We start from the raw sequence: 27,720 nt of genomic DNA, 5'->3' as shown, positions 1-27,720 counted from the left end.
CTAGTGCAGAACAAGGCGTAGTAGGTCAGTAATGGGGGAGCTAACTGTTCATACAAATGAATGATGACTAGCCATTTGCCCTCTGCTTGGCTTTCTTTAAAAGTAGCTTCCGCAGTTTAGGCCCTCTACATGAACAATGAGCAATACTGTAATGCAAAATATTTCCATTCCACCAGATCAACCTTTAATGTCTAAACATTTATACATGTTTATTTATTTTTTATATATTTATTTAAGGTACTTATATAGTGCCGTCAATTTACGTAGTGCTTTACATATATATTGTCATTCACATCAGTCCCTACCCTCAAGGAGTTTACAACCTAAGGTCCCTTAAGCCGGGTACACATAAGTGGAATTTCCGACAGAAAAAGTCAGACGGAAGCTTTTCATCGTATATCCCGATCGTGTGTAGGCCTCATTGGACTTTTGTTTTGAAAATTCTGACGGACCTAGAAATAGAACATGTTCTAAATATTTCCGATGGAACCAATTTCTATCGGGAAATCCGCTCGTCCGTATGCTGTTCTGATGGACCAAAAAGAACGCATGCTCTGAAGTACGAGACGGAAGCTATTGGCTACTGGCTATTGAACTTCCTTTTTCTAGTCCCGTTGTACGTACTGTACATCACCGCGTTCTGGGCGGTCGGACTTTGGTCGGACTTTGGTTTGACCGTGTGTAGGCAAGACCATTTGAATGGAATTCCGTCGGAGTTCCGTCAGAGAAACCTTTGGAGTTTATTCCGACAACAAAACCGGTCATGTGTACAGGGCATAACTCACATTCATATACTAGTGCCAATTTAGACAGATAATTAACTTACCATTTTGCAATCATTTATTCTCTATATGCTGGCACATTTTAATGCATCCATATAATCTGGCAATCACATTTTGTTATGAGTACATCCATAGAAGTCTAATTAATGTTCTCGCCATTAAAAAAAATCTATTTGCCAGTTTGTCCAGATATCATGTAAGTTCTGTTCTTTGAATAGTCGCACTAATTAAATACTTTGCATACATTTTATCGACAGTTATTGGCAAACGATTTAAAATAATCCTGTTCATTTTCCTGCTTCTCAGTACCAATTACTATTGCAAATATCTAACAACACAACTCTTCACAATTAATATACTGCATTTAAATCACAAAGTCAAATCTGGAAATTGCTGTGCTTTTTTCCAGAGCATTTTATATATATAATGACACTTTTCACAAACTAGAATAGCAAAATCATCAGCATAATTCAGTTGAGGAAGGTTATTAAAGAGCAGTTGAGACTACACTCCTGCCTTGTCACATCTATTGTGTATTAAATTCAGGCTAATCAAATTGCAGATTCCAAGAGTACTGTATTAGTCATCCCCACTCCTTTTAATTTGTTTAATGGCCTCTCCTTTTTTTGTGTGTCTTCTAAATGGCTGTGCATCGCTCAGGCTCACGACATGTAAATAAAGAATGGATTGAGGAACAGTTCTACAAAAAGAATAAAGCGTGCCTCCATTCTAAAGTTACATTTGATGTTGGAGTAATTCATAGGACGTGTACCACAAGCAGCGGTGCTTATTATTTCTGCTTAACTGTCTACAGACATAGGAGGAGTGGATGGGGAGGGCAGAGGAGGGGGGAAGAAAAGGAGACTGAATTTACACTTACCGCTTCAAAAGCCCTTTTATACTCGGCCAACTTCTCCTGGCTGAAGATGCAGTATTTCGCCAAAAAGTCGACTAAAAGAGAGCACAAAAAGTATGCAATAACCAATGAAGGAAGCCCTTTTTCACTTGTATTTTGTTTTACAAAGACATCCTTTTGCATTACAGAGTTCATTATGAGGACAGCAATTCAGAACGCAATAGGCAATTACTGCCCCTTTTGGACATACAGTAATTTAAGTTTTTTTTTTTTTTTTTAAGGAAGCCTTTTTACCTGGTGGATGGCAGTCAGTTCTACAAAAAAAAAGCAAGTTTACCAAGAAAACATAGGACACAGTAAATTTGTTATTCTTATATTCCCTTGCAGGATTAGTGCACAATAGAAATAAAGGGAATAACACTGATGATTTGTGGGGCTGTCTTGTAGACTTCTAAAGTGAGAAATCCTTAATAGAGTAAGTCATTGAATTTATTTTAGGGTCTGTGTACATCAGGGACGTGCAGTCAGGGGAGGCAGGTGAGGCAGAAAAAAAAAAATGATCGACTTTGAGAGTCGTAGCGCAGTGACAAATTTGGGGGGTAGGTAGCTGAAGTCCTACCCCTCCACTGGTCAAAATTTGGGGCTCCTATCATCTATGGTTCTGGAGATATGGGGTTCCTTGCGCAGCCTGTCAGAAGCTAAATACCAGTTTAACCACTTGCTTACTGGGCACCTAAACCCCCTTCCTGCCCAGACCAATTTTCAGCTTTCAGCGCTGTCACTCTTTGAATGACAATTGCGCGGTCATGCTACACTGTACCCAAATGACATTTTTATCAATTTTTCCCACAAATAGAGCTTTCTTTTGGTGGTAATTGATCACCTCTGGGTTTTTTAATTTTTTTGTTAAAAAAATTTAAAAAGACCGAATTTAAAAAAAAAAATACAAAACCGGTTTATATTTTGTTAATAAATTTTGCAAACAGGTAATTTTTCTCCTTCATTGATGTACGCTGATGAGGATACACTGATGGGCACTGATAGGCGGCACTGGTGGGCACTGATGAGGTGGCACTGATGGGTGGCACTGAAGGGCATTGATAGGTGGCACTGAAGGGCACTAATAGGTGGCACTGATGGGTGGCAGTGATAGGCACTGATGGGTGGCAGTGATGGGCACTGATCGGCACTGGTAGGCGACACTGATAGGCAGCACTGCTAGGTGGCACTGATTGTCACCACTGGCGGACATTGATAGGTGGCACTCGTGGGCATTGATAGGTGGCACTGATGTACTGGTGGGCCCTGCTTGGGACCGATGTCCTTTCAACAGAAGCTAGTGATCGGCTTTTTTTCCTCCTCATGCTGCCAGCGTGAGAAGAAAAGAAAAACGATTACCGATCCTCTGTTTACATCACGTGATCAGCTGTCATTGGCTGACAGCTGATCATGTGGTAAGGGGACGGGATCGATGACTCAGGTGATCACAGCACGCGCCACGCGTGCCCTGCAGGGGGGCGCGGCCAGCTTGCAAAGGGGAGGATGTCTACTGATGCCCTCCCGCGCAGATCCGTGCTGTAGCCATCATTCGGCTATAGCGGCTATAGCGGGGATCTGAAGAAGTTAAATACAAGCTGACACACTCTGTGTGCAGCAGACTGAGAGGATGAGCTCACAGTGCCTCCCCTCACTTCTTGTCAGAGGCACTGAGCTCAATGGACAGCTTGGAGTCTTCGACCAATGGTAAAGTACCATTGGCCCAAGCTGTTCAATAAAAATGCTGCAGTGAAGGTTGGCCTCTCACTGCAGTGTCATAGAAGGGGCATGTGTCTAAAAGACAAATTCTCCCTGCCAGCCCAGCCCTCTTAACTAGAAGGATATACATGCGTTTATGGGTATAAGATTTACCCAAAATCCCATGTTTTTCTCACACAGTTAAGAGGGAGAATGAGAATCTGCTGCTGCTGAAAAGGTACAAGCTAAATCATATATTATTATGCTATATGTTATAAGATAATAATTTATTATTTATCTATTTACTGCGAAATTACTGGTTTGAAGTTACAACTTTAAACTTCAGTAATTTGTCCGCTAAGCCACCTGCTTGACTACAGTTTTTGAAAATATAGTAATTTAACTTAAAAATATTATATAATAATTATTTGTATATTACTTACGGTAATTAACCCCTTTCCACCCAGGCCATTTCTGACACTTCTCTCCTACATGTAATAATCATAATGTTTTTGATGAAAATTACTTAGACCCCCCCAAACATTATATATATATATATATATATATATATATATATATTGTTTCAGCAGACACCCTAGGGAATAAAATGGTGGTCATTGCAACTTTTTATGCCACACGGTACTTGGGCAGCAATTTTTCAAACACTTTTTTGGGGGGAAATAAACTGTTTTATGAATAAAAATAAAAAACTCTAACGTTAGCCCGATGTTTTTGTAAACTATGAAAGATCATGTTACACCAAGTAAATAGATACCTAACATGTCATGCTTTAAAATTGAGCACACTTGTGGAATGGCGCCAAACTTCAGTACTTAAAAATCTCCAAAAGCGATGCTTCAAATTTTTTTACAGGTTACATGTTTAGAGTTACAGAGGAGGTCTAGTGGTAGAATCATTGTTCTCATTCTAACGTTCCTGTAACCTGTGTGTATCTGGCTCTGATACTAGCCAGTGCCTCACCAGCCACTGACCTCACCGCACGTCCCTGGTGTATATAGGCTTTTGCTCATACCAGAAATGCTTCTCTTACCATACAAGCCAAAAGGCATGCAAAAGCAGCTTGGCGTAGATTGATGCAGCTTACAAGGAAATCATATTCAGGTCAATTGATTGTCAACAGCAGGTCAAATGCAACTTTGTACAATTGCAGAAGCATCTCAAACAGATCTCAGATGCAAGCAGAATGCACCTGAAAGCCTATCGACACAAGCCCTTATGCCAATAATATTACACTAAAACAGAAGCATTGGGGGAAGAGAAAGACACTGCTATCCATATTGAGAATTGAGTCAATATATACATATATTGACAAAGGTCAATATATGACAAAGGTCAATATATACATCAATATATCAATACAGTATGAGGTCAATGGTTTACATGTTGCCTGATCAGCTACTTATATCAAATTTTGTAGGTAAGATTACCTGGCCTCACTATTGCCACTCCTGTATGTCTCATCAGGCTATAGTATGGGTGATACTGTGGCACAATAGGTCAAATATTTGTGATTTTTCTGGATCAGATGACTTTTTAGAATTGAACAAGATTGGAGCATCACTACACAAGTGTCTATATGCCACAGAGGAGCACAGAACCGGATGAAATGCCATACAACACTGTATTCATGTAAGATTATCAGGATGTTGGGGTGGCAAGAGTTGCTTTTCATACACGAAAGCCTCTGTATTTTCATGGTTCGGATCAGTAAAATGCAGCTTATTAAAGCCTTAAAGCCAGTGAAATATTTTTTCTTTTTTTTTTTTTTGCATGAATATCCCCTGTTTACTGACAATTCAATCCGCATATTCACTGACTCTTTACTAACAATGACAAGAAATTACCATTATCCATGCAACAACCAATTGGGGTACATTTTCATATTGTCCTTTGCCATTTTTATTGAGGCCTATAACTTCTCAGGCTGTGTTCACACTTATCCGAATTGGATACGTTTTTCTCTGCATCCGATTCGCATGACAGGAGAGTGCGCCTGGCTTGCAATGGAGCCAGTTCACACACCTCCAGGGCGGCCACAGTCTGCACTTGGAAAGGGTCCTGGGTGTCTTTGGTTCCAATTCAGGTGCGATCTCAGTCAAAAATTCAGACCTGACCGCCTGCTGTGAACTGCGGCCGCACATATGTGAACCCGGTCTCAATGTTTAATGATTATATTTACAATTCCAATATTTGCATTACTCTCCTAACATTTGTATTATTTGGATTGGATATTGCTTACATTTTATAGGTAAGTAATGCATTTATATTGGTGCATATAAAAATATGAGTATATGTATATGTACGTATTTACCGCTGTTGTCAGAGACCTACCATGTAAAATTTTATTGTATTGGATACAATGATAAAATGTGAAGTCTAATCAAATCTACTCTAATCATCTAAAGCTAAAACTGGCCTAATAATGTAAGTTTTTTCCTTCAGCCAGCATGCTTAAGAAACTAACTAAAGCTTCGTACACACGATCAGATTTTCCGCAGAAAAAACTTCGGAGTTTTGTCCGAAGGTGTGTGCCTGGATTTTGTCTTGCATACAAACGGCAAGGAATTGTCGATCAACAAACACGAACGTAGTGATGTACTACGTGGTTTTTCAGCTCTTTAGTGCCACCCTTTGGGCTCCTTCTGCTAATTTCATGTTAGTAGAAGTTTGGTGAGTGTTGATTTGTGCTTTTCATTTCGCTCTTTTCAGTTCGTTTCTGAACGGCCGTTTGGCAACCAGCCATGTTGCGGAATCGGAGGAGATAACGTGTTATTGATTATTGGCCTTGGAGTTATTGCTTTGACCCAAGTCCAGTCCAGGAACAGGAGGAGGAGGGGTTCTTGAACCAAAAATTGGTTGCTTTATTAATCGTGACCAATTACGTCATATGCCTTTGCTTCGGGAGCTCCGGGAGAATAATCCAGATGATTTTCGGAATTATCTCCGGATGACGGACCCCTGCTTTCACCAACTCTTGGCATTGTTGACCCCCTATATTAAGAAGCAGGACACATGCATGAGGCTTTTATTTAATTTTTTGGTTGAATAATAATTTGATTTGTTATATTAATTTTTTTTTTTTATTTTATTATATTTATATAATTTTTGGATGCATAGAATGCACTTTTTGGTTAAGTTCTGTTGGCAGATAGCATGTCTAATTTTATTTGTTTTTAATGCACAATAAAAAAATTGTGGAGAAGAATATTTGGCTATGTGTTTTACTTCAAATGACAGTTGGGGAGTAGGCAGTTACATTTAAAAAAATTAACAAGGGACACCAAAATAGTTGTATCTTTGATTTTAAAAACTATGGATAATGGTGTTGTGGCATACGCTCCATAGCCACCAAAAAAAATTCTAGTGATATCACTAGAAAAAAAAAAGCCTTTGAAGATTTGTTTGCAATAACTCCATCAGTATCACCAGCAAAGCAGCTTCATTATTATCCCATTAAAGAAAAAGAGAACTGTGCGCTGCATTTTGAGATTTTATAATTTGCCACGTCACGAATGTTAATTCTCCATTACGAACGCTAGTTTACAAGACCGACCGCTTCTGGCTCGTCCTCGCATGCATGTTTGTACTTTGGACTTTTGTCTGACAGACTTGTGTACACACGATCGGAAAATCTGACAACAGACATTTGTCCGCGGAAAATTTTAAAGCCTGCTATCCAACATTTGTCCTTGGAAAATCCGACACCAATTGTCTGATGGAGCGTACAAACGGTCGGATTTTCCGCCAACAGCCTGTCATCGAACATTTCCCGTCGGAAAATCCAATCGTGTGTACGCGGCTTAACAGATTCCTCCATCCACACAAATGAGGCGAAGGAGGAACCCTCCCATCGGGACTTTGTACTCTGAATGCTGCAGCTGCTGATTGAGAAGAAACTTCCAGCATATCCCTTCAACAGAAGTCATTCATACAAAGAAAGTAGACGGAGGAATCTCTCCCTCCAGGACTTTGTATTCTGGTAGCGGCACCCAATGTTATCAGATTACACGGACCAGCGGCTGCTGCAGCTGACTGACTGCAGCCGTGGATCGAGGAAACACATCCCTTTGACAGAAGTCGATCATATGATAAAAACAAATTTTCTAACCAACCTTGAATAATAACCTTGCTATAGCTGTATGCTATTTATTTACCTCCTAAAGCCTGACTGGAAACATTTTGGACATTGATAAGGACGTTGCAAAGAGAAGCCTAGTGTTACTGCTTACTTTCACCATCATAGAAGTGAGCTCTTTCTCTGATTTAAACCCCCTTCATATGTGTTTTCTCTCCTCTGATGCAGTAGCTCTGAGCTCAGCATTTGAGAGCCCACTCCTGTTATGGTGAAGGTGAACAGTAACATCTAGGTGTCTCTTCGCAGCATCCTTAGCAATGTTATAGAAGTTTTCCAGTCTTGCTTCAGGAGGTATGTAAATGGACTACACCTATAGCAAGGGCATTATTCCACTTTGGTCAAAGCTGCATAAGCAATTGTTTTGGTGAAGGTGAACTAACCCTTTAAAGGAACAAGTGAAATTAGTTACAGTGGTGATGCCAGGTTTTATATCTAATTTTTTTGATTTATCATGGACTTCAATCTTTGTAGTTATTATATAGAGAGTTGGAAGTATTATATTGCCCAAAGCAATAAAACTGATGTTACACTTGACCTGCAAAAGAATAATAAATGGCCAACCTTGCTATCTGATTAGCCTCTATAAGACCCACACTAGAATTTAAATATGCTTTTATCATTTTTTACAACTATAATTTATTACCCTTGTATTTTTGAACAATAAAGAACATGCTAAACTCAAGCACTGGAAGACCTTTTAGGCTAAAATGTTTATTAAAGTAGATCTTTCAAATTTTAATGCAATTTCAAAAGTTGTTCTCAATATTTTTAAATCTGCAGCTTTCAAGAAATGAATGCCTGGTTATCCTTATCCAGCAACTTCCTATTGAGTACCGTCACTATGGGGGTGCAGACTGCACTATGGGGGGTCAGAGGGGTGACACCAGGGGCGGAATGACCATTTGGGAAATCGGGGTCAGTAAGGGGCCCCATGAGAGGCTCCACACATGTCATACAGCAGCATATTTAGGTCTGTCTAAATAATGTGTCTGTCTGAAACCCGGACACATTATTCAGACAGGAATGTGGTTTGGAGCAGGGCCTGGCAGGAGGGTAAGGAGAGCCCAGGATGGGAGTGGATGATGAGGCGGGAGGAACCTTTACCGAATGAGCAGGAGACTGCCAGCGACAACAAGGGGAGCAAAGCAGGAGGCGACAGCAGCCTCAGATCCCGGATGTAGCTCACTTATGGTGGTTGGCTGAATGGGTCGGAGTCCCAGGCTGTGATCGCGCCTCGATACACTCGCTCCTGCTGTCACTCCACAGCGGCAGGACAGAGCATTGTGGCAGGCTAGGGTGGGAGAGCCATGCCGATGCACTAGACTGCTCAGTAGGCTACAGTATGGTACAGTATTGCCCTACAGTAGCGGCTGTGAAGGCCAGGAAAGGAAAGTTCTGATTTAGTTGAGATGGTAACAAAATGCTTGTGTATTTGTTCCTGATTATTTTTTGTGTTATTTAATTATTTATAAATTCAGTAAAGTTTAATATTAAAATAAACATAGCTCTTTAAAAGTTTCAACTTTAAGTTCTTTTATTTTCATATGATATTGTTATTCAAATTTGCTAGTTGCTTAATATTTGTTAACAGCACTACTATTGCCATTATATGCAGTGTTATATGGGAGAAAAATTATTGGGGGGGGGGATTGACACCATGTTTTACTGCACCAGGTGACACCAACCCTAGTGACGCCACTTTTCCTGTCATAGCTTGACAACTGTCTCTTAAAGTGGTAGGAAACCGCTGTGTTTTTTTTTTTTTTGCAACCTGCAAGGCAATGTCATAATGTGCTAGTATGCATCACATACTAGCACATTATGTGAAACTTACTTTAGAACGAAGCCCCTACAAGCAATGTGCTGTCACCATCACTTCCATCTTCACCCAGTCTCCCTTCCAGGTTTGCAAACTCTGGCTGTGTGAGTGGCTGGCGCCACGATGATGTCACTCCCTCGCACAGGGCCGCCCTTTACGGCACAGGGCTCTGAGACTGGGTTCACACTGTGTGCGGACGCGGCTCACAGCAGGGATCCAGTTTGTCCCTGTTCTCTGTTTCAGGGAGGAATCAGGCCTGAATTTTTGCCTGAATACGGACCTGAAACGGAGCCAAAGACGCACAGGACCCCCGTGCAATGCGCTCTGCAGCTGCCCCGGAGATGTGTGAACCAGCTCCATTGAAAGCCGGGCATACTCTTCTATCATGCGTGTCCAATTCGCATCAGTGTGAACCCAGCCTGAAGGAAAGGCCCTGGTGGCCATTCCTTCAAAGCGCATATGCCGGTGACATCACCGGCTGCATCTACAGTAAATATCTCCTAAACTAAACATTTTAATATGATTTCCACAGGCAATCTCCCCATTGTCATGAATCCTATCAAAAAGTATGTCTAAATTAAGCACAGGTAGCAGGAGAGCTGTCTTTATAGTCAGTACACTACTACTAGGAACCAGAGTTAGGGACTGATGTTGTCAGAAAGGAGGGGGAAATTAGTGCAGGGAATTAACTGTGAACCATTTTCTTCCATTCAGCTACTCTGTCCTCAGTAGCTTAAGAGTCTTTTCCAGCATCTAAGATCCCAGAGCCTTATGCCGCGTACACACGAGTGGATTTTCCGGCAGAAAAGGTCAGACGGAACGAATGTGTGGGCTTCATCGGACCTTTTCCTTTTCTGTCGAAAAATCTGACGGCCCTTAAAAAAAGAACATGTTTCAGATCTTTCCAATGGACTCCATTCCTATCAAAAAAACGCTCGTCTGTATGCTAGTCCGACGGACCGAAAACGACGCAAGGGCAGCTACTGGCTACTGGTTATTGAACTTCCTTTTCTAGTCGGGTTGTACGTCATCACATTCGAAACGATCGGACTTTGGTGGGATCGTATGTAGGCAAGTCCGTTTCATCTGAACTCCTTCGAAATGTCCTTCGGAGTTCAGTCCGACAAGAAGTCCGCTCATGTGTACGTGGCATTAGTGTAAATTCTATGCCATTCCACCGCAAAGCAAGCAAGCACTAAAACGGGTGGTCTAGTAATACATTTTAAATTCTTCTTAAAACTCTCTTTTTTGCATAACTACAAACATCTGTCATGTTCATTTTTAATGGAGAAGACACTATGGGCTTTTTTACAGCCTAAGGAAAAATGTGTTGAGGATGCAGGGTTAATTTCAGTGCTAGCCGGATGACCAGAATCTCTAAGGGCAATAAATCTACATTACTTGGACAGTTAAACAAATTCTCCTTACAGCAGTGCTTGAGAGAGGATCTGTGAATAGCAATGATTCTGAAGTTTCCTCCTGTAACTCTCACTCAGTCTTCTTGATTGGAAATGGCACTGGGGGTACATGGTCAGTGTCAACAGGAATCTTTGCAATTCTTAAAATGTATCTAAACCCAAGAACAAAAATGTATTGTATTGCAACTTACAGGTCTTTCGAAGTGGTGGCTGCGATCCTGTCATTAAAGCATTTGTTACCCCAAAACTTCATATTCCTGACATGTGACTGCTGTACCATGTACTTGTATGAAAAAGTATCCTGTCCTCTTTGTATGCTTCCTTTGTGTGAAATCCCTGGTGTTCCTGCCAGTCCCTCTGCTTTCCTATTAAAAAAAACTGACCACACTAAGCAGGAGAACACACAATGGTCAGTTCTCTAGCTATGCTGGGAACTCAGCTTGCTCTCCTCCAATGATCAGATTTGTCCTGACATGCACTTGTTGCACACCCATTTACTGGGCAGTTCAGTGTGCTGCTTCTCCTCCCCATAGCTCTTATACAGCTGAGAACAGAAGGAATGTGATCACTTATAAAAAAGGGGAAAAGGTATTTATAATGTTATACAAAAATGTTTTGTCTTTCATTTCTACTTTAAACTGAATAGGTTGTTTTACAAGGTGACCCTTTACAATCACTTGTAAAGTGAGACCACTGTATAGAGCAACATTATCATCCTAGGAAAGGGAGTGTATTAGCACTACATACCACTACATACCACCTCCCTCTATTCTATATAACAGGGGGAGCTATTTTGTAGTACAGGGCTAATGGATGGATGAACAGGGATAGATGTAGTATAAGATTTATGGATGGATGAACAGGTATTTTTTTCCACCAGTTGACCAGATATAGTAAAATGCTTTCAAAGGTATGTTTTCAGACCAAAATGGAGCAAATAAAAGATATATCTTGTTAGAGTTTACATACACATTATTGATTCACTACTGGATTTGTGTTATCTTCAAATGCAAAATATTTATTATTTACTTTTATTTATTTTAACCTTACTCTGGTGGAATCAAGGATGGAAAAGGACCTGGAGGTCCTAGTAGATGATAGGCTTAGCAATGGCATGCAATGCCAAGCTGCTGCTAACAAAGCAAACAGAATGCATTAAAAAGGGGATTAACTCCAGAGATAAAACGATAATTCTCCCACTCTACAAGACTCTGGTCCGACCTCACCTGGAGTATGCTGTCCAGTTCTGGGCACCAGTCCTTGGGAAGGATGTACTGGAAATGGAGCGAATACAAAGAAGAGCAACAAAGCTAATAAAGGGACTGGAGGACATTAGTTATGAGGAAAGGTTACGAGCACTGAACTTATTCTCTCTGGAGAAGAGACGCTTGGAGAAAAACACTTGGAGCTGCTCCAAGCATGCCCCTGGTTTAGAAAGAAACTAGGACTATCATGGTAAGGGGAGGTGAGATGTATGTCTTGAGGTGGTCCTCTATTTTGAGGACCACCTCAAGACATACATCTCAGCTCCCCTTACTATCAATGGGGTTCACCTGTTCCTTTGGAACCATCTGTATTTACCATGTACAGTTGTCATTAACTGTTTATCAATTTATGTACAATTGCTTTTAATCATGTCTTTTTTTAAATAAATTGTTAAATTTATTACAATCCTCTGCTCTATCTTTGGGTACCGTGATAGTCCTAATTCCTTTCTAAACCAGGGCATGCTTGGAGCAGCCCCAGGTGTTTTTCTCCAATAGTTCACTCCAAAGGATGATGGTACCCACCGCTACCTCTTGATTAACTGATAGAGGCAACCCTTCCTACTCTCTGGAGAAGAGACACTTGAGAGGGGATATGATTTCAATTTACAAATACCATACAGGTGACCCCACAATAGGGATAAAACTTTTCAGCGGAAGGGAGTTTAATAAGACACGTGGCCACTCATTAAAATTAGAAGAAAAGAGGTTTAACCTTAAACTGCGTAGAGGGTTCTTTACTGTAAGAGCGGCAAGGATGAGGAATTCCCTTCCACAGGCGGTGGAATATACAGGGATATACAATGTAATACTGACATATAATCACACCCATAGATTTGTCTTGATGGACTTGTGTCTATTTTCAACCTCACCTACTATGTAACTATGTAACTTAGGAGCAGTAGAGACTAAACCTTCCAACCAAGGTTCCATTTTCAACTCTATTTGCATTTTCCCACCTTGGCAATGGGATACCAATTAACCAACCTTTCAACAAAATTATATCTTCACTGTATTTATAATCCATCATTTATAAAGACAAGAAAACAAAGGGAGTTTCCACCAACCAATGTGAATGTGATATTCTAGATTACAACTGCCAATATAGCAAGCAAAAAGGAAATATGGTACCTATATTACAAATATAAGCCATTAGGATCGCTTGAACTTCCTGCTCTGTTTATTCAAAAATGGGAAGATAGTCATAACTATCATAAAGTTAAACGGTTCCTGCAATAAAATTCACCAAGAACAGTAACAGAAAAACAAAACAGTTATAAAGTGTATAGAACTGTGGGAACAATTGTGCATAAACACATATAGAGCAAAATAGTGTTATGCTGTATTACCTAATGGAAAACTGGAAATCCCCTGCTCTTATGGACATTCTCCTTGTAGTAAAATACAGTAGTGGGTTCTTCTCCACAATTTCCCATGGCTCAGAGCTGTAGTTATACATATAATCTTTCTTAGTTAAAGGGGTTGTAAAGGTTCATTTTTTTTCACCTTAATGCATCCTATGCATTAAGGTGAAAAAACACCTGGCAGTGACCACCACCCCCCCAGCCCCCTCGTTTTACTTTCCTGAGCCCTGGAACTTCACCCTGTGGGGATGCGCTCTTCCTGTGCACTGGGTTCTTGGCTCTTGATTGAATAGATTGATAGCAGCGCAGACATTGGCTCCCGCTACTGTCAATCAAATCCAATGACACGGGCGCCAGGGGATGGGGCCGAGTCATACATTCGGCGCATTGGACGCCGAATGATGACCTCGGGAGCATGCCCGCAAGGTAACCTCCTGGGAGAGCTCTTCTCCTAGGGGGTTATCTGATGCGGGGAGGAGCCGCAAGAGCTGCCAAGGGACCCCAGAAGATGGTGTTCGGGGCCACTCTGTGCAAAACGACCTGCACAGTGGAGGTAAGTATGATATGTTTGTTATTTTTTTTTAAATAATCAAAGCTTTACAATCACTTTAAGTTCTTTGCATAACAAAAGCAGTAAAACTGGTGTTTTGATGTTTCCAAGGGGAGTAGAAGAAGAAAAAACACAAACAAATAGGGAATCCTCTTTAACCACTTCAATACCAGGCACTTGGACATCTTCCTGCCCAGGCCAATTTTCAGCTTTCAGCGCTGTCACAATTTTAATGACAATTGCGCGGTCATACAACACTGTACCCAAACAAATTTTTTATTATTTTGTTACCACAAATAGAGCTTTCTTTTGGTGGTATTTGATCACCTCTGTGGTTTTTATTTTTTGCGCAACAAATAAAAAAAGACCGAAAATTTTGAAAAAAAACAAGTTTTTCTTTGTTTCTGTTAAATTATTTTGTAAATAAGTATGTTTTCTTCTTCAATGACGGGCACTGATATGGCTGCACTGATGAGCACTGATATGGTGGCACTGATGGGCACCGATGAGGTGGCACCAATGAGGTGGCACTGATGATGGGCACTAATAGGCGGTACTGATGGGCACTGATAGGTGGCACTGGTATGCGGCACTGATGGGCACTCATAGGTGGCACTGATGGGCATTCATAGGCGGCACTGATGGGCAATCATAGGTGGCATTGATGGGTACTTATGGGTGGCACTGATGGGTACTTATGGGTGGCACTAATAGGTGAAACTGATAGGTGGGCACTGATGGGCATGGATGGGCACTGATGGGTGGCACCGATGGACACTGATGGGTGGCACTGAGGACACTGATTGGTGGCACTGATGACACTTATGGGTGGCATTGCTGGGCATCACTGAAATATAATGGTGCCAGTCAGTGCCCATTTGTGGGCGCTGATTGGCACAGATTGGGCACAGACTGGGCACATTGGGCACATGTGGATGGCCATGGGGTACATACCTGGCCATCCACATGTTGCCCCATTCCCTGGTGGTCCTGGCGGCTTCCCTGGTGGTCTAGTGCAAGCATCCGAGGGGGTGCTGCGCTGATAAACAATCAGCGCAGACCCCCCCTGTCAAGAGAGCCACCGATCGGCTCTCCTCTACACGAGTCTGTCAGACGTGAGTGAGGAAGAGCCGATCAAAGGCTTTTCCTATTGACATTGTGATCAGCTGTGATTGGACACAGCTGATCACGTAGTAAAGGGCCTCCGCCGGAGGCTCTTCACCAAGATCGGTGGAGCGGTGTGTCAGACTTGCACACCGCTCCACCGATCGCCTGCTGGATGTCATATGACGCCCAGTCAGGATAACTGAACCACCGCCCGGCCGTCAATCTGCTATAGGCCGGGTGGGAAGTGGTTAATTCTTTTTTTTTTTTTAACAATCAGGAGTGCTTTATTGAAAAGTATAAAATGCAGTACAGAAAAAAAAAAAAGTAGGTACATACAGCGGGACATGTGTAGGCAGGTACATGAAAAAACGGATCATATAATCGACTATAGGTAAACTCTTACTCACATAAGATTTAACGTACTGTATCCAATGCCGCTATATAAATACATTTTGTATTGGATTGTTGATCATGCTTGGTATGCCTATCAGGCTTGTCATTACATCAATAGATAAGGAGTCATGAGAGGCGTTTGCTAGACCAGAGAAGGAGGCGTGTAATAGTTTAGTTACATCCTTATATCAGCGTAACCGCAGGGTCATCCATCCCCTCCCGCCCATAACCCAGTTACCCAACACCCAACTGAGAGAAACCAAGGACAGTATTATCCACCAATCCATGGCAGCCAGACCTTATCGAACTTCCAAGAGCATCCCCGACTAATATAAGTCAGTCTGTAGAGGGGCAGAGCAGAGTTTACTCTCTTTTCCCAGGAGGAGAGGGTCGGAGGGTTAGCCGAGGTCCAGCCAGCGAGGATCTCCTTTTTAGCATAATAGAAGAGGAGTGAGATTAGAATTTTACTATGATGTGTCCTGTGTTCATCCTCGTGTATTCCCAAAAGGGCTATCTCAGGTGCTTTTGGAACAGATAGGTCCATTCTAACATTTAGATGATCATACACTCCCATCCAAAACTTTGACAATGCAGGACAGTCCCAGAACATGTGTATAAACGTGCCTATCTGAGTTCGACATCTAGGGCAATGTGAGTCCCTATCAGGGTATATTTTGGATAATCTCGCGGGCGTAAAGTAAATCCTGTGTAAAAATTTTATTTGTGTCAGTTTATCTCCAGCTGATATTACCAGTTTGGGGCCTTGTTCCAGACAGGTTTCCCAGTCCTCCCTTTCCAAAGTGGGAACATCTGATTTCCAGGCATTCCATAGCCTGTCCATTTTGGGTATCTCCCTAGGGAGCAGCGTGGTATATATAGCTGACAGGGGCTTTGTTAGGTCACTGCTAGAGAGCAGGTCTTCCAACGGGTCTAATTGTAGGAGAGGAGGGGTAGGAAATTGTGCCCTAGTCGCGTGGCGTAACTGTGCGTATCGGAAGAACATCCATCCCGGGAATCCGTATGTCCGTGACATAAGCGCAAAGGACATCAGTTCCCCATTGGGCATAATGTCTCTGAGGGTTTTGATTCCGAATTCCGCCCAGAGCTGAGGATCAGGTATTGTACGGAAATGGGACAACTGAGGGTTTCCCCAGAGAGGCTGGACAGGCGCCCACTAGGGAGAACCTCCTTCTAGCCATCCTCCACACTTGCAGTGTTGCCCTGGACGGAGCAGGAAGCTCCTCGTATGCCTTTGCCCCCCTATAAACCAGATTTTGCAGATCCTGTATAGATGGAGCGTTTCCCCTCAAACCACCAGTACGCCGTCACCAGCATCGCCGCCCAATAATACAGTTTGAAATTAGGGAGGGCGAGCCCCCCCAACTGGGTCGGTAGTTGTAGGGTGGGTTTGGCTAATCTTGGAATGGCTCCATTCCAAATAAAGGAGATTATTTGTTTGTCAATTTCCCGAAAAAAGGATGCTGGTAGCCAAATCGGGCTATTTCTAAAAAGATAGGTAAACTTGGGTAGCAGCATCATTTTTAGGATATTTATACGTCCTAGTAAATTAAGTGGCAGTTCAGACCATGCGCGACATCTTTCTTTAAGGAGACGGAGCAGAGGAATCATATTTAATTGATAATATTGGGCAGTGTCCCTGGATACCCGGACCCCAAGGTATTTGAACTCTGAGACCCACTGTAGGGGCGTACCGCCCGCCCCAGCAGGGATCCCGCCATCCAGAGGGAACAGGACTGACTTAGACCAATTTATTCGAATCCCTGATGCAGCACCAAATCTGTCGAAGATGTTCAGGGCAGCCAGCAGAGATGGTCCCGCATCATTCAGATAGAGTAATGCGTCGTCCGCATATAGGGAGATTTTCTCTTCGTCTACCAACCCGCAGCCCCCTGACCTCCGAAGATTCTCTGACTAAGATCGCTAACGGCTCTAAAGCGAGAGCGAATAAACTAGGTGACAGCGGGCACCCCTGGCGAGTGCCTCTGTGGAGTGGGAAGGGATCAGAAACTCTATTGTTGGTGCGCACCCTAGCTCTTGGTGCTCGGTAAAGCAACCGTATCCAACGGAGAAAACCAGGGCCAAAACCAAATCGCCCTAGCACTTCCCAAAGATATTCCCACTCCACAGAATCAAACGCTTTTTCAGCATCCAAGGAGGCGATCACTCTATCTCCACAATTTTTATGAGTAATGGACAAATTTAGGAAGAGGCGTCTAATATTAATATCTGTCCCTTTACCCGGCATGAAGCCGATCTGATCAACATGAACTAATGACGATATAACTGATGACAGGCGGGTTGCAAGGATCTTGGCCAAGACTTTCATATCCACATTAAGTAGCGAAATGGGCCTGTATGACGCGCATTCTTGGGGGTCCTTACCCTGTTTATGGATCAATACAATGACCGCCTCCTCCATGGACTCCGGCAGAGCACCCCCACCGACCAGCCCAGCAAAGAGGGATGTAAGTTTGGGTGCAAGGAGCTCCACATTTTGAGAGTAGAACTCCGTAGGGAGTCCATCCGCCCCAGGGGTCTTTCCTATCTGCAGACCCCCGATAGCAGTCTGGACCTCCTCCAAGGAGATATCCTTATCCAACATTGCCCTATGTTCGTCAGACAGCGTAGGAAATGGGACACTGTTTAAGTATTCCTGCATCGACAAAGGGTTATCACTAGCTCTAGAAGCGTATAGATCGCTAAAGTAACAGGAAAATCTATTATTAATGTCCTCCGGTAGGGTCAGCAATTCCCCACTATCACTCCGTACCCCTGCTATATTTGTAGTGCCCATTTGTCCACGTGCAAGCCAAGCTAATAATCTTCCATTTTTATTGCCGTATTCAAATATCTTCTGTGTGGAGTGTAGCATAGATTTCTTAGTTTGTTCTACATTAAATAAGGAAAGTTCCCTCAAAGCCCCCTGCCATGTGTAGTAGTTTGGTTCAGTAGGGGACCTTACATAAGCTGCCTCACTCTCCCCCGCCACCTCCTCCAGCCGCTCCAGGGACCGAACCGCCTCTCTCTGCATTGCAGATATACGGGATATATATTCCCCCCTAACCCAGGCCTTGAATGTATCCCAAAGGGTCTGTGGGTCCGCCGACTCCCTGTTTCTCAACCAAAAATTACAGATAGCTTCCGGCATTGCCTCCTGAATCTTTTCATCTAGCGCCCAAAATCTGGATAGACGCCATAGCCTTGGGCCCGCTGATCCACCCAGGGAGATGACTAGATTAAGGGGAGCATGATCTGATATACCCCGTGGCAAGTGTTTGACCTCTCTTGCCCAGCAGAGTGCACCTCGAGACACATATGCCAGATCTATTCGGGATAGAGCTCTGTGTGAGGCTGAATGGCAAGTAAATTCTCGATCCCTGGGGTGAAAATGTCGCCACGCATCCGTCAGAGTAAAAGTAGTCGCCCAGCTCTGCAGCTCCGACGCGGTGCGGGCCCCAGGGTTGAGTCTATCCGCCTCCTGGGAGGGTACTAAGTTAAAATCTCCAAAAATAAAAACTTCTTGAGTATGATATCCCATTACCTTCTGCATAATATCGTATAAAAGTTGGACCCTCGCAGGAGGGGGGAGATACAGACCCACCAATACCATCTGTTTGGAGTGAACAAACATATGTATAATCACATATCTACCCTCAGTGTCCGTTTTAACATCAAGGATCTGAGATGGGAGGGATCTGCGGATCAACACGCTCACTCCCCTGGCATAGCCGGAGTAAGTAGAGTGGTAATGCGTCCCCACCCAGGCCTTTTTTAACCCAAGAATTTTGGAGCCCACCAGATGCGTCTCTTGTAAAATACATATGTGAGGTGCGTGCTTTTGTATATATTTAAAGACAAGAGATCTCTTTATGGCTGAATTTAATCCCCGGACATTCCACGAAATAATAGAGATGTCAGTCATCTAACCAATCCCAAAAGTATAGCGTGTCGGATCCACAAGTCCCACCCATCCCCTGGTCTGCTTAAACATCAATACCTCTGCTCCATCTAGCTTCTTGAAATCATGAACTCCGCACAGTAGTAAATCCAACAGCATTTCAGCAATCATCAGGTAAAGTGGTGTAGGGCATAAAAACCCACTTATATCAAAAGCAACTCCTTTTTCTGTTAAACTAGCACATCTGGTTCCCCTGTGTCTGCAACGGCAGAAAACTCCCTTCCCTCCCCCACACCCCCTTAAAACTGGTGATGTGTATATCCCCATAAATCCCAACTATTACAACCGTAAAAGGGGCGTGAACTTAGCTAAGATGAAGTTGTCTAGCCAGACAACAGAGATGCTGGAAGTCAATTTGATATATAGAATACAATTCTCCTGGACTATTTGCAGGGGCACATAGCTTAGTTACAGTATGAAGGTACTGGGCTCCCTCACTCCTGCCCAGTTACCAGCAAAAAATATCTCCTGAGTTTATAAAAATCATTTCTCCTGAACTGTTGCAGGGGCACATTTCTTAGTTACAAAACTGGGGTTCTAGTCTTACTTGCCATTAACCCAGACTCTAGCAAGAATAATATAGGTTATAAACATCGCTTCTCCTGTACAGCTACAGGGGCTCCTTTCCAGTTAAACAACTGGGGCTCTAGGCTCATACTTTAGTAACCCAGACAGTATCAGCAATAAAAAGGTTATAGTAATCATTTCTCCTGAACTGCTGCAGGGGCACTTTTCTTAGTTACAAACTGAGGCTCTGGACTCACTTACTTTAAACCCAAACATTAGTAAAAATAATAATATAAGTTATAAGAATCTCTTCTCCTGGAGTGTTGCAGGGGCACATAGCATGGTTACAGTACTTAGACACTAGGCTCATTCACTCATATCTCATTATCCAGCCTAGAGAAGTAAGTTAAAGCAATAATTTCTCCTGGAACATCACAGGGGTACATAACTTAGTTACGGCTCTGACGAGCTCTGTTCTCTAAGCCTTGACTCGGTGATTGGCATTAAAGGATATTCGTTCAATGGGGATCCTTATCAAGTGTAGCTAGCAGTACAGCAGCAGGTGTGGATTAATAACACGTAGAGAGTCTTCTGCGATTTGGAAGAGCCAACAGGTTAATCCTCTGCTGTACCGAGTGTACAGCAAAAGACCAGATCCACCAGAGCCTCCAGTAGATTATAGATATGGATCAACAGGAGCTTGCACCAGAGTCTCTATTATATTGCTGCAAGAAAGAGGTGGTACCCTTAGCAAATAAAAAACTTGTAGACAGTCAGGCAGTCACCAAGCTGATCCAGAGATAAATACAAAAATCTAAAGGTTTAACGAAGCTGTGGCAAGGTCTCCAGCCAGGTGGCAGCCTCACGGGGGGATGTAAAGAACTTCACTGTCTCCCCATCTTGTACCCGCAATCTGGCCGGGAAAAGTATACTGTACTTAATGTTCCGCGCCCGCAGTGATGCTTTAACTTGGTCGAATGACCTGCGTAGTTTCTGTGTCTCCACAGAATAATCCGGAAAAAAGAGTAGGTTAGCATTTTGAAATTTTACTTCACCTGCCCTGCGTGCTTCCCTCAGAACAGCATCCCGGTCCCTGAAGTTAAGCATTCGGAAGATTAAGGTGCGGGGGTGAGAGCCAGGTGGACCGGGAACAGGAGGAATCCGATGGGCTCGTTCCACAGTGTAGAAGGGGGAGAACTGCGCTGCGGGGAGCAAGGTTTTCAGCAGCTCCTCCACAAAAACCGTAGGATTCTTTCCCTCAGCTCGCTCTGGCAGGCCTACGATCCGAAGATTGTTTCTTCTGTTCCGGTTCTCGGAGTCATCCACCTTATATTCCAAGGCGCGGACTTTAGTCTGCAATGTGCGGATAGATGCAGCATGGTCTGCAACTGCATCCTCCGCGAGGCCCACTCGCTCCTCCACTTCAGTCACCCTCGATCGGAGCTTGTCCTGGTCCTGCCGAATCAGGCTCACATCGAGCTGCACACACTCGATCTTGCTGGTCAGGGCAGCCTGACAGGAGGCGATCGCCGCCATTACCTCCGGAAATCCAATCTGTGGTGTCTCGGCCGGGTCCGCGGCCTCAGTCTGCGACGCCATATTGGATAGCCGCCGGGAAGGATCCGCCACGCGGTGGCTCACAATCGGGGCTGTAACGTCCAGGTTCTGCGGGAAACGTATCTTTTTGGCCCGCTGCCGTGTTCTGTATGGCATTCAGGCTATTTGAGATAAATCTCTTCCCCGAACAAGAGCCAGGAGACAGGATCTTAGGCAGTCTTTCAGCAGAGCTCTGGGACACACGTCCTCCTAAGTTGCCATCTTGGCCACGCCCCCCGGGAAGTGGTTAATTCTAAGTACCAATTTAAAAAAAAAAAAAAAAAATTCCATATGAATCACTACCCTTTGAGGTTCTCAACAGCATATTTTCTTGTCTACCCAGCTCTTCTCAAATGTAGAACTGCAAACTAGTTATCTTTTTACATTGAGACACATTACTTAGGTCAGGAAACCTTTCCTTCTGACTTCAATCCACCCTGGGCATTAAGCAAACCTATTAAACCTAACTAGTTAGTTAATAAATAGCAGTAGAAAAGGGTGTAGCCAAGTGCTGGACGAAAGTAGTACGGAGGGAGAGACACTGGGGTTGATTTACTAAAGGTAAATAGTCTGTGCACTGCAATTGCACCCACAAGTGCACTTCAAGTGCACTGCAAGTTGCAAGTTGCTCTAGATCTGAGGGCAACATGCAAGGAAAATAAAAAAACTCTATTTTTGCTTGCACACGATTAGATGATAGAAATCAGCAGAGCCTCCCCTCATTTCAGAGCTTCCCCTAGGATCTGGAGCAACTGCACTTCCAAGTGCACTTGCAGTGCACTTCTAGTGCACAGTATATTTGGCTTTAGTAAATCAACCTCATAGTCTTAATTTTGCTTCCCGTTTTACAGAGATACTGAAGCCGAGCTGCAATTTTTCTCCTCTGGCCAGCAGGGGGAGAGGCAAAGGTTAGCAGATCCATACACCCTTATGCGGTGCGCTGAGAACTTTGGGAGGTATAGTTTAAAACAACCACTCTATGTATAGGAACTGCTGACTTGTTGAAGTACAAAATCCCTCTACGCTCCAGGGCCTAGGAGGGGCCCGGGAAAGAAAAAATAATCACCCGGAAAAGCCACTCTCTTGGTGCCGCTGGAGTTCCGAGGGACACAGCCACAGACAGATCCTCATGTCAGGGGGATCATTTTGTTAAGGTCCAGAGCCATCTGCCAGCAAAAGCCCAGCCCCCATCACACTTTTCTCCCTCACTGTCACTGGGAGACCAGAGCGTGCGCAGGCTTATTACCACAGATCGCTGGACTCTATCTACATCCAAGTACAGCTGAAGGGGGGCCTCTGCACTGCAAGAGACTGCCGCCTGGCCCTAGGAGTTGGCGAGCAAGCTACAGGCCCACATTTCTCTCTGTCATTTCTCACGGAACCCCTGAAAGCAGGACATCAAGCATTAAGCATCAAAATCTCAGTACACCTGACCCTTTTCAGATTTTATGTTATAAATATCACCATACATCCTCCCCAAAGAAACCAAGTGCAGAGATATTTGACAGCAACCAAATCTGACCCCAGACACCAAATATTCTACTGAGACATGTTAGCTCTTATGCCGCGTACACACGAGCGGACTTTACGGCAGACTTTGCCAGGCGGACGGGATTTGGTCGGACAATTCGATCGTGTGTGGACTCCAGCGGACTTTGTTTGCTCAAAAGTTGGACGGACTTAGATTTGAAACATGTTTTAAATCTATCCGTCGAACTCGAGTCCGGTCGAAAAGTCCGCTCGTCTGTATGGTAGTTCGACGGACAAAAAGCCACGCTAGGGCAGCTATTGGCTACTGGCTATGAACTTTCTTATTTTAGTCCGGTCGTACGTCATCACGTACGAATTCGACAGACTGTGGTGGATTGTGTGTAGGCAAGTCCGTTCATTCAGAATGTCCGTCGTAAAGTACGTCGAAAAGTCTGCCGGGCAAAGTCTGCTGTAAAGTCCGACCGTGTGTACGCGGCATTACTGATTATTTACTGCATGCTGGTTGTAAAGGGGATTTTCATCAAATGCACCAATGCACCAAAGGCCCCAATGATAGCAGATAGATCATATTAGAGACTGCCCCTCCCATTATCACTCACTATACCCCTCATTAGCCCCTGTAGTCTATCCCATGGTCACTTTTTTGGTTGGTGTTTCTTCCAATCAGCCCAGGCCTACCATAGCTGCTGTCAGTGCACATGAGTAGGACAGCCTTACCTGTTTGTAGTTTAAACTCTTTCCCTACTCATGGATGCACTACTGGTGACATCTCACATCCTGTCAGTTATTAAATTGAATTTCAATTAACTGTTAATATTGTGTTCTATCCAATGTATGTCCATTCAGTTACCTATTAACCGCTTGCCGACCAGCCGCCGCCGATGCGGCAACATGGCTCGGTTGCACAAGTCGCCGTCATGTTACGTCGCTTCTTTTTGTGGCCACTAAGGATGCACGCACATCCGCTGCTCGCCCCCGAAGCCGATGCGAGTGCCCGGCGGTTGCAATGACCACCGGCTCCCACGATCGCTCGTGACACGGCAAGAACCAGGATCTCTGTGTGTAAACACAGAGATCCCGGTTCTCTGAGAGGAGAAGTGACAGATTATTATATTATAATTATTATACAGGATTTATATAGGACCAACAGTTTGCGCAGCGCTTTACAACATGAGGGCAGACAGTACACTTACAATACAAATCAATACAGGAGGGATCAGAGGGCCCTGACAGATCGTGTGTTCATACAAAGTATGAACAGCAATCTATCTCTTCCCCTAGCAAGTCCCATCCCCCTTTCAGTTAGAACACGTAGCAGGGAACACAGTTAACCCCTTGATCGCCCCCTAGTGTTAACCCCTTCACTGCCAGTGACATTTTTACAGTAATCAGTGCATTTTTATAGCACTGATCACTGTATAAATGCCAATGGTCCCAAAAATGTGTCAAAATTGTCCGATGTGTCCACCATAATGTCGCAGTCATGATAAAACTCGCAGATTGCCGCCATTACTAGTAAAAAAATTATAATAATAAAAATGCCATAAATCTATCCCCTATTTTGTAGACACTATAACTTTTGCGCAAACCAATCAATAAATGCTTTTTGCAATTTTTATCACCAAAAATATGTAGAAGAATACATATCGGCCTTAACTGAGAAAAAATTAGCTTTTTTAAAAAAAAAAAGAGGGGCATTTATTATAGCAAAAAGTACAAAATATTATGTTTTTTAAATTTTTTTTTGTTTATAGCGCAAAAAATAAAAACCGCAGAGATGATCAAATACCACCAAAAGAAAGCTCTATTTGTGAGAAAAAAAGGACGCCAATTTTGTTTGGGTACAACGTCGCACGACCGCTCATCTGTCAGTTAAAGTGACGCAGTGCCGAATCGCAAAAAATGGCCCAGTCATTCAGCAGCCAAATCTTCCGGGGCTGAAGCGGTTAACTTGACTTACTTTATACAGAGTTACCCATTTTAGTCTCTAACTTGGTGTTTGTTTTCTGTGAGAATATTGTTGCTGGGTGTCAGGCACCAGTTCAGCGGGCTTTATGGTACTATCTGCATATCTATAGGCCTACACATACTGTATAGGCCTACATCTACCAGGTGATCCAGAGGGGTTGAGATCCTTGGAAAAGGTCAAGGCAAAGAACAACAGGATCCATCTTTTGCAGCAGCTCCTGTGGGGGTGGCACTACAAGGGGATAAATATAGATAGTGAAATTCAGGACAAACAACCTCATTTAGACAGACCCATCATAGTGATGGGCCAATAGGAATGTATGGGTTTTGAGAGAAGGCAAGTAAGTTTTAGCACTACCAGGAATTGTCAAGCTTTGCCAGACAAGAAAAATGGCATTGCATTGGGGTATAGCAGTGAGACTGCAGGTTAATGCAGATGTGCAGGCACCTCATACCTGACAGCATTTTTTTTTTCTATGAAAAAGTCAATTCCAACAGGCTTTGTATTTAAGATTAAGAAGGCTATATTGAATAAGGCAGAACATGTCACTGGTAATACTGTGTTAAAAGACAACACCAGTCAAAAATTATTTTAAATTATTTAAAGTGGTACTAAATGCTGGACCTTTTTTTACCTCAAAGCATTTCCTGCATTTAAGTATAAAAAATGTCTCAGTGGTTTTTTAGCCCCCTTACCCCCCTTATACTTACCTGAGTCCTCTCCCAATCCAGCACTGTGCCTGAATGCAGCAGCCCTGCTCTCTAATCCTCTGCTCACAAGAGTCAGTGACAGCAGCGGAAGCTATTGGTTCCTATACTGTCTATCAAATCATGTGAGGAGGGAATTGGAGGGCGGGGCAGAGCCACACTGTGTGTGTCTATGGATGGGAACGCACCTGCATGTGTGCCACCAGAGAAAGCGGCTTCCTTTGGTAGCGCACAGAGAAGAAGAGGAGCCTATAACATTGTACAGATCAGGCAAGTATTACTTTTGTTATATTTGACAAAAAAAAAATTAACAAGCATAAGATGTAAAAAAAACTGTTGCAAAAAGACTGTTGCAGCATAAGCCCCAGAAAGATCGTGTGATACTGGAGTGTCAGAGTACAAGTGAAGTGAAGATTAACCCACAAGGGCAAAATTCAGGAGGCAGCATACACACTCCAGGCTCCTAAAAAAGGGGGTAGAGCCCCTACACTTACCACAGCTGTAGTCTGGAGAGCATACTGTGACCAACTGTCATATTCCAGACAGTCTTAGCCAACGTGGTGAACATACTCCAAAGGAGTCTTCAGGGACAGGCTTACACCAGTGGGTGTCACAGTTCTGAATATTTGCTTGCTCGCTTGCATGTACATTTTAGGTTGAGCTATTATGCTCTATACACAACAGATTTTTTTACATTAGATATGAAGGAACTTCAAAATCTGAAAATGAGCTTAAAGTTACAAGGGATTCTTATAACTATGGGGGAAATGTACTAAAATTGGTGCACACAAAATCTGGTGCAGCTGTGCATAATAACCAATCAGCTTATAACTTTAGCTAGTTCAATTAAGCTTTGACAATAAAACCTAGAAACTGATTGCTTATGCACAGCTAGACCAGATTCGGTGTGCACCAGTTTTAGTGAATCCCCTGCCTGCCTTTAAGATTGTGGTGTCGAACTGACACCTTGGACAGACCTGAGGGAAGAAAGTGAGAGTAGACAATGCTCTGACCCATTCACTTGTGTGAGTACATTTTAGCTTTTGAGCTCTGTAAAAAGCAAGTCTAGAAGGCAAAGCTTAAAAAAAGCTTGTTTTGGCCATACTTCTTATGTGGGTCACAGGAGTGCACTTACTTTTGCACTCCTGTAACCCAGAAGTGCAAATGCCACAAAGCTGCTCCAGTCTCTGGATTAGGGATGAGCTTTGCGTTCGAGTCGAACCCATGTTCGACTCGAACATCGGCTGTTCGATCGTTCGCCGAATTGCGACGTTATGGGCCATTCGTGCCAAATTCGTGTGGCGCATCACGGCCCATAATTCACTGCGGCATCGCAGTGCATTGCTGGCTGATGATTGGCCAAGCATGCACTATGACCCGCATGCTTGGCCAAACACAGCGCTGTCGGTAGAGAGAGCTGTAATTGGCCAAAGCCAGGGTGGCTTTGGCCAATTATGGCTCAGGGGGTTTAGAACACGCCCCATGCTATATAAGGCCGCCTGCACGGCGGCCCTGTGTAGTGTGTTTCGGCGTGCTGAGAGATAGAGAGAGAGACAGTGTCATTTCATTTGAGTTAGCTAAATTAGGAAGGACAGTCAGTGAGTTAGCTGCACTTACAGTGTATTGTGTATTTATATGCATCCCAGGTGTTGTATATATATATATATATATATATATATATATATATATATATATATATATATACACACTGTATTCAGTTTAGCTAGATCCGTTGCTGTTATCTTCCTACTGACAGGCAGGCTTGTCTTGTTACAGTATTTACAGCTACCTGAAGAAAATTGCTGGTGTTCTTTTGATCCTATTAGTACCACAGTCAGGCAGCTAGACTATTTACAGTTAGTGTAGTGTGTCCTGCTCACAGTTTTCAGCTAAAACTACAAGTTAGTGTAGTGCGACCTCTGCACAGTGTTCAGCTAAAGCTACAAGTTAGTGTAGTGCGTCCTGCTCACAGTGTTCAGCTAAAACTACAAGTTAGTATAGTGCGACCTCTGCACAGTGTTCAGCTA

At 43.4% G+C, this 27,720-nt stretch overlaps 1 protein-coding gene across 1 annotated transcript in view; it reads right to left on the bottom strand.

Annotated features, from left to right (window-relative positions):
• Window positions 1-27,720, bottom strand: part of LOC141133959 (uncharacterized) — a 246,099-nt gene that overhangs the window by 126,546 nt on the left and 91,833 nt on the right. The window contains exon 7 of the mRNA XM_073623565.1: window positions 1,663-1,733. Within this exon, the coding sequence (XP_073479666.1) occupies window positions 1,663-1,733 (71 nt within the window). The remainder of the gene's footprint in view (window positions 1-1,662; window positions 1,734-27,720) is intronic.

This window comes from Aquarana catesbeiana, linkage group LG03 (assembly GCF_042186555.1).
Source record: "Aquarana catesbeiana isolate 2022-GZ linkage group LG03, ASM4218655v1, whole genome shotgun sequence".
Lineage (NCBI taxonomy): Eukaryota > Metazoa > Chordata > Amphibia > Anura > Ranidae > Aquarana > Aquarana catesbeiana.
This window is presented reverse-complemented; position numbering and strand designations above follow the sequence as displayed.